The following is a 16439-nucleotide window of genomic DNA, read 5'->3' as shown; positions in this document are numbered from 1 at the left end:
ACTGACAGCACTTAACTCTGCTTGAAGTTCTCCAGGAGCTGTTGATCAAAGTTTGATGTTCATAAACATTGGTTAGACCACTTCAGAGTTACTCAACCATGAAGGGATATGAATGGAAGTGTTGATAGCTGGGGGTGTGTGAAAGCTGTCAATCACATCCGAGTAAGATCAATATCAAATGAGAAAGGAATGAATGGCTTGCATATCAAAGATCTGAGAGGATTTAAACCCAGCTAACCGGTTTTCTCTTTCTAGAAATTGACAGGTGCAGCTTCCTCTGCTTGAACCAGCAGGTGAATTGCCCTGGGTCTGTTAAAGCAGTGATTTTTTTTCACTGCCTCTGTCAGGACTGCTCTCTAGCTTCCAGACAGGGGTCTCTCTTCTGGGGGTTCTGTGGGGGGTCTCTTTATTTAACAGATCTCTGTGGCGGGTCTCTTTATTTAGGAGGTCACGGGGGGTGGCGGTGGTGACTACCTCCTACAGAAACTACACAGATCTTCTCCACAGATGAATGAGAACCCTTGGAGGACATGTCAGCTTCAAAATAACTTGACAATGTAGGGGGGGGGGTGGTTCTGGTGGGGTTGGGGTGGTCAGGTCTAGTATTGTGGGGAGACCACTCTCCCGGTTGCCCTTGGATGGACTTTGGGGGCAACTCCCTGAAAGAGTTACCCCATTGGCACACCTTGAGGTCCACCGCGTCAAGGCTACACTTGTCAATATCAGTAGTGATTCTCGCCCACGTGATTCCCAGCCCAGAAAAATGAAGAATCGTGCAGTCTCAGAGAATTTGATGCCCAGCTCCCAAAATGGATGCAAATGGATCTTAATAACCCATTTGCATCCCCCACTAGCAACGGGTGCGAAACTCGATCCTGATGACTGCGGGTGGGGTGCCAGAGCATAGAAAACGTATCCCGTTTTCTTCACGATGCTGGATTCTCCGCCTCATCGGTAAAGCTGCTACTGGCGGAGGAGTAAGGCAGAGAATTCAGTACAATTTTAGTGGTAATATTCAGGACCAGTATACGATTGATTATTGTGCTTTCAAGTGTTAATGCATTAAAATTTGGTTACATTGCATAATAGCTTGACCAAGATGATGGGCAGAATTCAAACAAAGATTTTCTAAGGGTGCGATTCTCAGACCTCATTATGCCCTCGCTCAAACGAAACGAGGATGGTGAATAGCGGGAGAGATCAAAGAGCGACAACCGTGCCAGGCGCCAAACAGTATGCGATGCAACCGGCCCACTCCCATAGGCGAAATCAGGATCTCGCCCTGGCATGCGAGAAACCAATTATCACCACTTAAGCCCCATTCCCATATAATTAACGAGAGCTACCCCATATCCAATGGCCTCCTGTTATTCAGTGGCCTCCTCAGCAAGTGGGCATGCTGGCGCCGATTAGCACTCCTTTTCAAAAACGTGAACCTGGCAGAAGAGCTTCTCTGGGGAGCGAAGGAGCTGAGTAGCCATCTTTGCTCACAGGCAACGAGCCCGGGGGTGCTGGTATTGCCACCCCGGTGCTTGGTGGGGACCCTCGCAGGGGTGGGCCGCCATGGGAGGGTGGGAGGATGCGCTGGGAGGTGCAACCAGGGGGCAAACGCTCGCGGCACTACCATACCAATCCCTGAATCATCTACCCATTCCATGAGCAACCCTTGTCCCTGCCCGTCTGCTCCACTGATCACCCATACCCCCCAACGACTGCTGAGACTTCTGGCTGCGCGGCTGAATGCAATTGCCAACAGGGAATTCGCAATCGTGGTTAAGTGAGCACTTCACAGATGCCAAGTGGATTTCCCTGGGTGGGCGGGCCATGAAACATGTGGGAGTCATTGCCTAGCATCCCAATCACACCCTGATGCCTGGATACTGTGCTTGAGGGAACACCACAAACTCAGCAGTCAACATCGAACACTCAGGGGATGCGACACAGCTCCGGGGACATGTCCACGGCCGGAGCGCCAAATGGGAGGGAGGGCGGGGGGATGCTTGGAAAGATGGGCAAAGGGTCCAGAGGTCAGCCCGCATTGCAGAAGGAAGTGACAGAGGCATCATAATGGTTGTGTAAAAAGGTGTTCAATGTGTTGTACAGTACTCCACTCCCAATGGTGCCGCTTCCCCCATCGCCCCAAACCCCACCCCCTCGCTTCACCTCCCTCCCCTCCCCTGGTGCCCGCAGTGACCCTCAACGTGCTTGGCCCTCCTACCTCTACCACTACGTCTGATGCATATCTGAGGTGGAGGCAGCCAGCTGCTTACCTCATCCCGTGGCCTTCGATGCCCCTGGCGGGTGTCCTGTTGGGGTCCTGGGGCCGGAGGGCCCCAGCTCACTTGTCAGCGGCACATGCACAGCTGTGTCGCCCTGTCCCATGTGCTGACCTCGAGGCACAGCCTCATCAAAGGGGTGGAACTCGGGGGAGTTGGTGCCCACCATCATCACTCCATGGGTCGGGTCCGGGTTGACACTCAGCGTCCCCTCCTCCCGGTCGGTGCCCATAGTGCCCTGGGGTTCACCTTGGGATGGAGGGGCAGCTGGTTCAAGCCTTGGATGCCCCTCCATCATCTGGCTCTGCCAACCCTGGCAGTTCCCCATTATCCGCACGATTATTGCCCTCAGTGATGCTCCTCAGTTACTGGGCCATGCTCTGCAGCATTTCCGTAATGCCGACCTGCGACAGGAACAGGTTCTGCAGCGCGTCGGCCATGCCCATCGGAGAACGAGACATGTCCCGCAGAGCCTCATCAAGGTATGGCCGGTACTGGGTCACATACCCAGTGAGTCGGACAATTTACCGAGACCCTCAGCCATGGATGCCACCGTCTGCGTGATGCTTTGGACACCTTCACTCATGGTGCTGATGTTGTGCACCAGGCCCTCCATTGCGATCGCCACTCTAGTTATGCTGGCCTCGGTGCCACTCATTGCCGGCACCATGTCCTGTGCCCCTAGCCTCTGGGTCTCCTCCATCGGCTATGGATCTGCTGGAGCAACATTGATATCTGCCTCTGAATGTCCCGGCCACTCCCTATCGTCTCAATCAGCTCCAATACCTCTGTACCACAGGCTCAGCATCAGGCTGGGATCCAGCTGGGTCCTGGGACCAGCAGCCCTCTGACGTCTGTCTCGCCTGATGCACATCATCAGCGGTGTGGTGCTCACCAGATTGTGCCACTGAAGACTGTCCACTAACATGTCCCACCGAGGTGCGTTTAATCAACATTCACTTTAATGTGCAAATCTGTGTCCCAACCTCAATGGACGAGATCTAAGTCACGCCGCGGGGCCTTACGAGGCTGATAGATCGTGCCCTTAGTAATTATTTTGGGCCTTGGGGACTTTCTTCCTGGTCTAGCCCATACTTCAAAATTCTTTCAACAGTGGGAGCTGAACATGCCATCTCCTAGAGATCGGGCTGCCATTCTGAAAGGGTGCCCTGATCTTTAAGTGAGCTTGAGGGTCCGCCACACCCGCCACCAACGGAAAATTTCAACACCCCTCCCCAAAGTGTGGACCTCCCGGTATGGGGTCGCCGCGGGCCCCCTCTTTTCAGGCCTTCCCAACCCCCCCTTTCGAGCCTCCCCCTTTCAGGACCCCCACCCTTCACCGACCCCAACTTTTACGAGGCGGTGCGTCCGTCATGAGGCATAGCGCGGCCGCTGCCGTGCGCATATGCGGCCACAGACCCTGCAATGCTCCGGGCCATTTCGGCAGCTAGAGCTGGGAACTCCACCCGGTGCAGGGAATCGGTGGCCTTTTTGCGCCAGTTTTCCTGACATAATACACCACCGTTTTCAGGCTGGCGTGGGGACTTAGTCTCACAAACGGAGAATCTAGCCCCATGTGTGTGGGGGGGTGACATTGCCCAATGGGTGTGGGGTGTGGGGGACCCACAAGCTCACTTAGAGATCGGGCACCCTTTCAAAATGGCGGCCCAATCTCAGAGTTCAGCTCCCCAGTGCTAAAACAAAATTCAAAGTGTGGCCTAAACCGGTGAGAAACTCCCCAGGTCCCAAAACTCTTAAGTGTCATTGAATAGCGGTAGTGAACCCACCGGAAACACCCTGAAAAAACCACCACAAATGAACTCAGAAATTTTTGGGGAGAATTGGGCCTCTTAACTCTATTCTTCGCCACAAGTTAGTAACCTGGCTTGCTGAGTATTTCCAGCATTTTCTTTTACTTCTATATGTATCCTTTTTGCAGTACTGTGACTTACTCCTTTAGTTGTTTTGTTAGCTTCACCACCTGTGATGCTAGAGACATGCAGGTCTCCACAACCACCAGGTAACGTGAACAGGTGGTGTGTCCATGCCGCTCTGCACTCTGGGAAGGCTTCTCTCCATCTTGATTCTGTATTGTCACATTTGCTCCATATTCAACTAAAGTCTGAAGGAAGTAAACAAAAATACAAATCAAAAGCAGAACAAAGAATCCAGGTGGGCTGGGGCGTTTGGGGAGTCGAGTCAGGGGAGGGTTAAGGGATTGGGGCACCATTTTTAAATGGCGCCCCGATCTCTTCCTGCACTGAGGAGCTCTGCTCTTCGGAGCTCTTCAGTGCAACATATGCAATCATGTGCGGCCTTGGCAGGGTGTTCCCTGCCAGGGGACGAAAAAAACACAGAGTGCCGTTAGATAGCAGGGTCATTCCGGGGCTTTGTTTTTTTTTTAAAGTTAAGAGTCTCCAACTAGGCCCTAAGTGTGGGTAAATGCTGCTGTAGATTCACCCAAAAAGCTGGCAAGAAATACCCCGCCAAACTAGCCCAAAATGACACTTGGCAAGTTTTTGGTTAAATTGCACCCCATGTTTACCATAAATCGATGAACTATACCTGAAGGCAACTCAGATGACCATGCTGGGTAGCAACATGAGCTGCAGTGTTTCCGTACTGATCAACCTCATCCAAAGATATTCCTTGTTCCTGCATATATTGTAGAAGCCACAGAAGAACCTTTTCCTAGGGAAAAAAAATTGTAGCAATTTTGGAATACAAGATACAAGTGCCAATAATCACAATACCACAACAACCCTGGGGAATGCTAAATATTTCAGCACTGAAAATGGCTCAATTTCCATACAAGCATTAAACACGAATCAATACATGTTATACGTTTTAGTTACCGTTGTATGAAGAGTCAAAAGTCCTGTTCCTTTTCACCGAACACCATTTATTTCACTTCCACAGCCTCTGCACAAAACTCTAACAACACACCACCTGACACAAGGGCCACCTGAAGCCCCTTATCAGTGTCAATCATTGGATACTTAACATAAATGAGACAACAAATTGCAATGTCTCTTAATGCATTACTTAACTCTTAACACATTACTTAACAATACATACCAAATGTTTAATCCTTAAAATGAAATTCATTCACAGCATTAATACACCGAGTTGATTTAAAATATATGTTAAATTATATTGCAAAGCCGCTAGAATAGTACAAAAATGCAATATCAGGCAGTTTTGGTTGCCAATAATTAAAGACGTCATTAATCATACTTGAAATTTTCACACCATAACATTTTAAACAATACTACTTGTGTCTGATGAAAGGAAGGCGATAATAAGTTGTATTAAATGCAATTAGGCCTACCTTTGGCTCATAAGGTATGTAAACAATCCCATTGTTGCAAATCAAAAGAGAACTAACAATTAAGTAACAATGTTCATTTTCATAAATTGTGAAAATGTAAGGTCGTGAGAAATGGGGAGTCGATAGACTTGGCTGCGGGAACACGGTGATGGATCCTTTTGAAATACAGTTCAGTAAAGGATAACACACAAGAGGTGGCACTTTGGGCAAACAGAAGTTTGCATAGAATGGATCTCAGAAGGCTAAAAATTAGAGCTTTGATGTTAAATATAAAGGCAATAAAATTGTGGATCGCAGTACTGGGCCTGAATATATAATAAAGCAGCAGACGGTAAGAGAATGGAAATAGGCTATCTTGATTATATTCATTTATTCGAGTGACATTTATAACTTGCCAAAAAGGAGTCACAAAACTCTGTTACAACCAAAAACCAGCGCAGGCATGCATGGGCGGCATGGTAGCACAGTGGTTAGCACTGTTGCTTCACAGCGCCAGCATCCCAGGTTCGAATCCCAGCTTGTGTCACTATCTGTGCGGAGTCTGCACGTTCTCCCTGTGCCTGCGTGGGTTTCCTCCGGGTGCTCTGGTTTCCTCCAAGTCCCGAAAGGCGTGCTTGTTCGGTGAATTGGACGTTCTGAATTCTCCCTCAGTGTACCCCAACAGGCGCCAGTGTGTGGCAACTAGGGGCTTTTCACAGTAACTTAATTGCAGTGTTAATGTAAGCTTACTTGTGACAATAAAGATTATTATTAGGCATCACGATGTACAATTTACCCACGCCATTCCATCTGATAATACAATTTACCCACGCCCATTCCAACTGATAAGCATGCACTCCTAGTGCTACCTGGTCATTTAAGTGATTGCAGCTTACAATCAGCGCTAATCACACTGTTGAATGGTTGCATGCTGATGCGACCATCAATTCACACGAGACGGAGAGTTGAAGTGAACAGTGGTTTTAATCAGCTAGAACTGTGCCTGCCTGCGACTGCTCTGCAATGAGAGCCGCCTGCAGGCAGCAGATCTATATAACTCACCCGAGGGGGCGGAGCGTGGGGCGGAGCCCACAAGGGCACCAACATGATACAATGTAATATAATGTAATATAATGGTCCATAGGTGGAGCCCACAAGGGCATCAGCACAGTACAGTGTAATACAGTGGTGAATGGTTGCCATAATACATTCACCACACATGCCAGCAGTAGGCACAAAGCTGTAAGAGGCTGGCACCAGTTAAAGCCAGTCGACACCATTCAAAGGAGTGATGCATTTTGGCTGGAGCAGGTCTGAAAAATAATCTTTCTCCACAAGCCTCCCCCCAACGACACATTCTCCCGCTTCAAACAGCTTTTCCTGCCCTGTGTCACCTCTGCTTATTCTCATCATGATGTAGTCTAAAGGGGAATAAAAACTTGTACACTCAATCTCGGAGCAAGTGACTTGTAAAGAAAACTTCAGCTCGTGCCACACCATCTTCAGTAAATTTAAATGACTCTGGCAATCATCAAATATTTCGACAATCACAGTTAGAGCCAGTAGAGATCAACATATCATTCTGAAACAGAATTCACCAAGTGTTGGATTGTTCACCCACGAATAAGGAACGGGGGCGAAATTCTCCGGAAACGGCGCGATGTCCGCCGACTGGCGCCCAAAACGACGCAAATCAGACGGGCATCGCGCCGCCCCAAAGGTGCGGAATGCTCCGCATCTTTGGAGGCCGAGCCCCAACATTGAGGGGCTAGGTCGGTGCCGGACGAATTTCCGCCCCGCCAGCTGGCGGAAAAGGCCTTTGGTGCCCCGCCAGCTGGCGCGGAAATGACATCTCCGGGCGGCGCATGCGCTGGAGCGTCAGCGGCCGCTGACAGCTTCCCACGCATGCGCAGTGGAGGGGTCTCTTCTGCCTCCGCCATGGTGGAGACCGTGGCGGAGGCGGAAGGGAAAGAGTGCCCCCACGGCACAGGCCCGCCCGCGGATCGGTGGGCCCCAATCGCGGGCCAGGCCACCGTGGGGGCACCCCCCGGGGCCAGATCGCCCCGCGCCCCCCCAGGACCCCGAACCCCGCCCGCGCCGCCTTGTCCCGCCGGTAAGGTAGGTGGTTTAATTTACGCCGGCGGGACAGACATTTTAGCGGCGGGACTTCGGCCCATCCGGGCCGGAGAATCGAGCGGGGGGGCCCTCCAACCGGCGCGGCGCGATTCCCGCCCCCGCTGAATATCCGGTGCCGGAGACTTCGGCAACCGGCGGGGGCGGGATTCACGCCAGACCCCGGCGATTCTCCGACCCGGCGGGGGGTCGGAGAATCTCGCCCCGGGATCTAAGTTTAGACCGTTGTCAGACAGGTTAGCTCCACCCTACTGATTAAAATTAAAAATGTTGTTACAATAGTAATCCTGCTCAGTACAAGAGGAACTGCAGATTCAGGTATTTGGGATGGAATTCTCCATTTAGGATACTATGGGCTGGATTCTCCGATTCTGCAACTATGTCCGCAGAATCTGTCTGGTCTTATGACCAAAACATCGGCAGCGCCCCTGCATCGATCCTCCGCCTGGTGGGGGGCTAGCAGCCATGCCACCTAAAGGCTTTACCTGCGGTTCCAGCCACAGAATGGCTGGGTCGCTACCCAATGCCTCCACCTCAGACGGCACCTGTGCAGTGTTGGCCTGAGTGGCACGCATCGTAAGCACCACCTCCTGCTCCTGCACGCGGTTGGATTCCTCCAACTGCACCTGCAGGTACTGGATGCTCGCCGACAACCCCTCATGTAGTCCCTGGCTCTGCGACTGCTCTCCAGTATAGATGGAGTACTGCAGTGCACCACCAGAGCGGTCGAGGCATCGGAACCGCATCTTGAGGAGTCTGATGCACTGCTCAATGACAGCCCAGGTGGCCACATGGGCCTTGTTGTATCGGGTCTTCACATGGGTCACCTGCCTCCGTACTGGCGTCATTAACCAGGTCCTCTGCGAGTACCACTCATCTCCCAAGAGCCAGCCGCCCATCCTGGGGTGATCCTCGATGAAGCCAGGGATGTCTGACTGCCCCAGAATGTAGCAGTCATGCACACTCCCTGGGAAGCGTGCACACATGTGCATGATCTTCATGTGGTGGTAGCACATGAGCTGGCTATTCAGGGAGTGGAACCCCTTCCTGTTGATGCAGGGCACTCTCTGATGGCCTGGTGAGAGCAAGGCAACATGAGTATTATATATTAGCCTCTGGAACTGGGGCAACTCATCGATGGCGAAAAACCCAGCTGCCTGGGCATCCTGTTGGGCTTGGTCCAGGTCAAAGCTAATATCGTCAGCTCCCCGAGCAAACAGGGCATCCATGACCTCACGGATGCACTTGTGGGCTGTAGCCTGTGAGATGCCACACAAGTCCCGGCTCAAGCCCTGGAATGATCCTGAGGCGTAGAAGTTCAGGGCTGCGGTGACCTTGATGGAGTGGGTTGCCTCCTCTTCTTGTTGCCGCACCATTCTCTTGTTGAGCCGTAGCCTCCTGCGGCACCTGTTCCAAAGACCAGAGACACCGATACTCCTTGCGCCATCACCGGCCTCCCCCTCTGGCTCCCTCCCTGGCCTGATGGACGGCGGGGTCCTCGGTGTGGGGCGGGGTTCTGCACATAGACCGCCGCCTCAAGTATCTTTCGATGCTGCCGTTGTCGCCTCCTACAGCACCTGGCCTTTCAGCAGCACCACAAGTGCAGCTTCCATGAGGTTCAAGATATCTGAACATTAAATATTTAATATATTCAAGAGGCGGCTAGATATAGCACTTGGGCGAATGGGATCAAAGACTATGGGGAGAAAGCAGGATTCGGCTGTGGAGTTGGGTGATCAGCCATGATCGCGATAAATGGCAGAGCAGGCTCAAAGGGCCAAAAGGCCTCCTCCTGCTTCTATCTTCTATGTATCGTCCATACCGTGTAATATCTGTAAGGAATTGGAGAGCATGAGAGGCTGTCAATCAGAGGTGTCTTCCACCCTGGGACCCTCCAGTATCCCCATTTCCACCCCCGCCCCACTTAACTCGCCCTGCCCACACACGCATCGGAGACCCTGCTCACTGGACATCAAGCCCTGTCCCCAGGCACCCGCATGTAACATTACCTGGACAGCCACTGGTCCCCTCCCCGGTGCACACACCCACGTTCTGGTCGCAGCCTCTGGGTGTTCGGATGTTGGTCGCTGTGCATGTGTTGCTTCCGCAGTGTTCAGGCACAGTGTCCAGACATCATGGTCTGATTGGGATGTTAGCCAATAATTCCCACATGCTACATGGCATGCCTAACCACTGGAATCCACTTGGCATGTGTGAAGTGCTAATTTAATTATGATTGGCAAATGCCAATTAGCAATAGCTTTAAGATGCGTGGCCAGAGGCCTCCGCGGTCAGTAGGAGTTATGGTGGTTTGTGGGGCAGGTGGGCTGGGGTTGCCCCCAGAACAGGACTACATGATCCATAGGTTGCCATAGCGGATGCGTGGACACTAAAACACCCATCTTCCCCCTTTCCCCCCTCCAAGCCCATGGGTGCCCACTCCCCCTGCTCTGCAGTCCCCCCACCCCTCCCATTACTGGAGGCCATCCCCGACCGAGGCTGGCCCCTCGGGGGCTCCCCCATCCCCCATCGAGCACCGGGGCAGCAATCCCAGTGCCCCTGGGTTCATTGTCTCGATGGCTTCTCCCTCCTCAGGTCCATGCAGCAACCCTTCCATAGGAATTAGGAGCAGAGGCAGGCAATTCAGCCCTTTGAGGTTGCTCTGCCATTCAATCAGATCCTGGCTGATCTCTTCCTGGTCTCAAATTCACCTCCCACCTGTTTCCCATATCCCTTTAAACCGTTTTCTTAATCATAAATATATCTATCTCCTTCCTGAAACCATTTTAATAATAATAATCTTTATTCGTGTCACAAGTAGGCTTACATTAACACAACAATGAAGTTAGTGTGAAAATCCCCTTGTCGCCACACTGCGGGCGGCACCTGTTTGGGTACGCTGAGGGAGAATTCAGAATGTCCAATTCACCTAACATATTCAATGACTCCAATTCCATCGCTGTATGGGGCAGCGAGTTCCACAAATTCACCACCCTCTGCGAGAAATAGTTCCTCCTCATTTTGCCAGCATCAAGTCTTTAAAAGGGAGTACTAATTGGTGCTGGGGAGGCCGTTAAATCACGGGAGGCTGTTAGATAGGGGGTTGCTCCCATTAACTGAATGGAGTTTGGGTTTAAGTGGTGATTATTGGTTTCTCGCCACGCAAAGATGGGATCCTGATTTCACCACCGGCCAGTTAGATTGCAAGCAAATCTGCGCCCATCGCGGTTCTTACCTTTGGCCTCGCCCATCATTTAAGCGATACATGCTCTTTATTACCAAACAAATGTAAAGGTTTGGATGTAACTGCTGACAATTCACTTCAAACATCCTTGTGATGCAAAGCTGTTATCAACAAAACTAATCAATTACTCATCTATACATTGTGAACATTTCATTATTTATTTTAACGTTTTATAATATATTTAATTTGAAAATTACCATGGAAGAATATTGAAACGGGTTCAGAAGGGATGAATCTTGGTCTCCAATCTAAGGCATGAACTGTACTAATAGAACTCAAAATTCTTGCATTGGAGTAAAAAAGGGACACATATAATTTTTTTAAATACTCAAGGCATGGTCAACGTGGATATATCGCAGATTATTTCACTTGAACTGCATTGCAATTATTTCTATGGCTTTGTAATCCATGAGGATCCAAGATAAATTCTGACCAAAAAAATAATTAGCACCAGACTGGTCTACTTTTGAAAGAACGTGGTTAAGATATTAGTTGCCCATTAAAGGATATATATTTGCTAACAATGTATACTATCAAATTCCATCACATATCCCCATATTTATGATGGTATTCTGAGCTGTATTCCTTTAATAGAAGCATGGCACTAAATTTGGTGTTACAATACTGAAGGTACACAGGGTGCATTTAATAATAATAATAATAATCTTTGTTGTCACAAGTAGGCTTACATTAACACTGCAATGAAGTTACTGTGAAAAGCCCTTAGTCGCCACATTCTGGCGCCTGTTTGGGTACAGAGGAAGAACTGAGAATGTCCAAATTACCTAACAGCACGTCTTTCGGGACTTGTGGGAGGAAACCGGAGCATCCAGAGGAAACCCACAGACACAGGGAGAACGTGCAGACTCCACACAGATAGTGACCCAAGCCGGGATTTGAAACTGGGACCCTGGAGTTGTGAAGCAACAGTGCTACCCACTATGCTACCGTGCTGCCCCGATTACTACTAGCCAAATGGCCATAAATTAGGAGCGGGGAATGTGCGACTGGGTATCCTCGTACACCAGTCACTGAAGGTAAGCATGCAGGAATAGCAGGTGGTAGGCAAATGGTATGCTGCCTTCATTGCGAGCGAATTAAAATACAGGAGCTGGGATATCTTGCTGCAATTATACAGGGCCTTGGCGAGGCCATACCTGGATTATTGTGCGCAGTTTTTGTCTCCTTATAAGAGGGAGGATGTTCTTGCTCTAGAGGTTTACCAGACTGATTCCTGGGATGGTGGGACTGACGAATGAGAGTGAATCAGTTGGGATTGTATTCGCTGGAGTTCAGAAGAATGAGCGGTTTCTCACAGAAACCCATAATATTCTAACAGGACTTGACAGGGTAGATGCAGGAAAGAATTTCCTGATGGTGGGAGTTTTCTGAACCAAAGGTCGCAATCTGAGGATACAGGATATCATTTAGGACAGAGATGGGGAGAGATTTCTTCAACCAGAGAGTGGTGAGCCTGTGAAATTTGTTACCACAGGAAATAGTTGAGGCCATACATTGTACGTTTGCAAGACGCAAATAGATATATCACTGAGGGCGATGGGGATCAAAGAATATGGAGGGGAAAGCGGAATAAGCTATTGAGTTGGATGATTGAGTTTGCTGACGATACGACTAAGTGGGCCAGATCTTGAATAATGACGAGTCAGAATACAGGAGGGAGATTGAGAACCTAGTGGAGTGGTGCAGCGACAACAATCTCTCCCTCAATGCCAGAAAAACTAAAGAGCTGGTCATTGACTTCAGGAAGCAAAGTACAGTACAAACCCCTGTCAGCATCATCGGGGCCGAGGTGGAGACGGTTAGCAATTTCAAATTCCTAGGGGTACACATCTCCAAAAATATGTCCTGGTCCACCCACGTTGGCACTACCACCAAGAAAGCACAACGGCACCTATACTTCCTCAGGAAACGAAGGAAATTCGGCAGGTCCACATTAACTCTTACCAACTTTTACAGATGCACCATAGAAAGCATCCTATCTGGCTGCATCACAGCCTGGTATGGCAACTGCTCGGCCCAAGACCGCAAGAAACTACAGAGAGTCGTGAACACAGCTCAGTCAATCACAGGAACCTGCCTCCCCCATCCATTGACTCCATCTTTACCTCCCGCTGTCTGGGGAAAGTGGGCAGCAAAATCAAAGACCTCTCCCACCCGGCTTACTCACTCTTCCAACTTCTTCCATCGGGCAGGATTTACAAAACTTTGAGAACACGCACAAACAGACTCAAAACAGCTTCTACTCCGCTGTTACCAGACTCCTAAACGACCCTCTTATGGACTGACCTCATTAACACTACACCCTGTATGCTTCACCCGATGCCGGTGTTATGTAGTTACATTGTGTACCTTGTGTTGCTCTATTATGTATTTTTTTAAATTTCCTTTTCTTTTCATGTACTTAATGATCTGTTGAGCTGCTCGCAGAAAAATACTTTTCACTGTACCTTGGTACATGTGACAATAAACAAAATCCAATCCAATCCGATAAGCCATGATCACAATAAATGGTGGAGCAGGCTCGAAGAGGCAAATGGCCTCTTCCTGCTCCTATTTTCTATGTAATCCCTTCCCACACTGAGAGCAGGTGAACAGTCTTGCCCAGTGTGAACTTGCTGGTGTGTCTGCAGGGTAGATAAGTAACCAAATCCCTTCCCACACTGAGAGCAGGTGAACGGCCTCTCCCCAGTGTGAATTCGCTGATGTTTCCGCAGGGCGGAGGAATTAGTGAATCCCTTCGCACACTGAGAGCAGGTGAACAGTCTTGCCCAGTGTGAACTTGCTGGTGTGTCTGCAGGGTGGATAAGTAACCAAATCCCTTCCCACACTGAGAGCAGGTGAACGGCCTCTCCCCAGTGTGAATTCACTGATGTTTCCGCATGGTGGACGAATTAGTGAATCCCTTCGCACACTGAGAGCAGGTGAACGGCCTCCCCGCAGTGTGAACTTGCTGATGTTTCCACAGGTTGGATAAAGTACAGGATCTCTGCCCACACTGAGAGCAGATGAATGGCTTCTCCCCAGTGTGAACTCGCGGATGTCGCTGCAGTGTGAATAAATCATGGAATCCCTTCCCACACTGAGAGTAGGTGAATGGCTTCTCCCCAGTGTGAACTCGCTGGTGTCTCTGCAGGGTGAATAAATCACGGAATCCTTTCCCACACTGAGGGCAGGTGAATAGCCTCTCCTCACTGTGAACTCGCTGGTGTCTCTGCAGGGTGAATAAATCATGGAATCCCTTCCCACACTGAGAGCAGGTGAATGGCTTCTCCCCAGTGTGAACTCGCTGGTGTCTCTGCAGGGTGAATAAATCACGGAATCCCTTCCCACACTGAAAGCAGGTGAATGGCTTCTCACCAGTGCGAACTTGCTGGTGTTTCCGCAGGCTGTATAAACAAAGTGAACCCCTTCCCATACTGAGAGCAGGTGAATGACCTCTCCCCAGTGTGAACTCGCTGGTGTGCCTGCAGGCTAGATAACTGAGTGAATCATTGCCCACACTGAGAGCAGGTGAATGGCTTCTCCCCAGTGTGAACTCGCTGATGTCTCTGCAGGTTTGATGAATCAATAAATCCCTTCCCATATTGAGAATAGGTGAATGGCTTCTCTCCAGTGTGAATGCGTTGATGAATCTCCAGCTTAGATGGTACTCCGTATCCCTTCTCACAGTCCCCACATTTCCATGGTTTCACCATGTTTTGGGTCTCCTCGTGTCTATATAATTCCAAATAATATTAGAATTATTTAGCTAATCCTGCTGACTCGAGCAAGCCACTTTATTTGGGAAGGCGCACACAGGATCGCTAAAATTGGAAATAGATTTTCTCCCAATCAGAAATAAGCCGCAAAGCTCCTTCATCTTTGTTCAGGGTATGAGGTAAACAGAAGTTTCAATTTTAGCTTGGAGTTTTACCTGTGGCTATTCACCTCTCTGTGGAGGTTAAGTACAGGAGTTTCACAACTGTAAGAAATTTTGATGGTCTCTGCAAAGGGTTAGGCTCAAAAGGCCAAATTACTTGTTTCACCATTTTTAATATTACAAATCTTCTGCAGCCAGTTTTAATTTGCTTCCTTATGACATAAACACATTAATACTTTTTGTATAGCACGGCAAACACGTAGGAGTAAACATAAAAGTACCCATTAATATTAGATATATATGTCTATCCAAGATGAAATAGTAAGATGAATGGCATTAAACCATAAACATGAACAATGACCTTTTATTTCCTGTATAGGTTTAGCTCACCTGTCCATAGCATGCAGCATAATGTATAAGGGCAGGGTAACCATCTGAAGGGCTCAGCTCAGCAATGGCTTCAGTCTCGCTCATCAACCAACGCAGGCACTCAAGCTGCCCTTCCTGTGGTCATACAATCAAATATTGATTAATTTTCATCACCTTAATCATTCTGCGGTTATAAAAACAAAATTACTTTATTTTTAAAGATACGTGGCAGCTCCACTTACTGCTCCAATAGCAAATGTCTTTTTGTGTCCTTTCGTAACTGATTTTAGATGTACGATTATAGATGCTTAAGGTTTAGATTTATGGCCTTCGGGGCTCCATATTAGACCATTGGCAAATTATATTAAGGAATAGAAGGACATATCCTGGTTCTCTTCACTCCACACTATTGGAATAGAGAATTTTTGGACAAATTTTAAAACAAAAAACTAATTGATGAGCTTACAGTCTCTCTGTGGAACCTTGAAAAGAAACATGTTAGATATTCTTAATAGAGTTATTCAAGTTCCTTAATGGGACACAGAAAGTAAACCAAAAACTAATACTTTGAAATACTTAAGGGTCACAAGATAAGACCGAATACCTTCAGAGCATGTTTGTGGCAGCTGCGAAGTAACATGGGGGGGATTCTCCATTTCTGAGACTAAGGGCGGGATTCTCCGTCGCCCAACGCCGATATCGTAATCGGCGATCGGGCTGAGAATCCATTCCAACGCCCAAATCAGGGCTGGAGGTGGTTTGATGCCGGTCAGCCATGCTCCGCCCCCTCGGAAGTTGCATAATCGTGTTGCAAGCCTGCACGCCGTTGGCGCATCATCGGCAACCCCTCCATAATACTCCACCCCCGAATGGCCGAGTTTACGACCGCGCAGTTAACGTGTGGTCTGAGCAGTCGTGAACCCGGCGTGGCGGCTGCTGACTGTGTCCAGCGCCGCATACTTATGCCGAGTTAGAGACCATCCTGGACATGGTGGAGGAGAGGCGGGATGACCATATACCCTATACTCCGGCCTGGGAAGGAGGCTGCCAGGCGCCCATCCCTGATGCAAGGGTACCGTTGGATGGCACTGCCCTTGCTGGGGGCAGCCATGGGTGTTGCCCTGGGTGGTCCACCGGTGGGTGCCGGTCGGTTGAGGGGGTGTTTGAGGTGGGGCTGGCGGTGTGGCGGGGGGGGGGGGGGGGGGGGGGTGCTTAAATGTCACTCAG

At 49.5% G+C, this 16439-nt stretch overlaps 1 protein-coding gene across 6 annotated transcripts in view; it reads right to left on the bottom strand.

The window, feature by feature from the left end:
• Positions 1–16439, bottom strand: part of sncaip (synuclein, alpha interacting protein) — a 230210-nt gene that overhangs the window by 22499 nt on the left and 191272 nt on the right. For all 6 annotated transcript variants that reach the window (XM_072516529.1, XM_072516532.1, XM_072516531.1 and 3 more), the window contains 3 exons: positions 15234–15347; positions 4842–4967; positions 4229–4398 (listed from right to left, as the gene is read on the bottom strand). In XM_072516529.1, the coding sequence (XP_072372630.1) occupies positions 4229–4398; positions 4842–4967; positions 15234–15347 (410 nt within the window). The remainder of the gene's footprint in view (positions 1–4228; positions 4399–4841; positions 4968–15233; positions 15348–16439) is intronic.

The sequence above is a fragment of the Scyliorhinus torazame genome, chromosome 9 (genome assembly GCF_047496885.1).
Source record: "Scyliorhinus torazame isolate Kashiwa2021f chromosome 9, sScyTor2.1, whole genome shotgun sequence".
Classification (NCBI taxonomy): domain Eukaryota; kingdom Metazoa; phylum Chordata; class Chondrichthyes; order Carcharhiniformes; family Scyliorhinidae; genus Scyliorhinus; species Scyliorhinus torazame.
The sequence above is the reverse complement of the archived record's forward strand: the minus strand, read 5'-3'. Positions and strand labels throughout refer to the sequence as shown.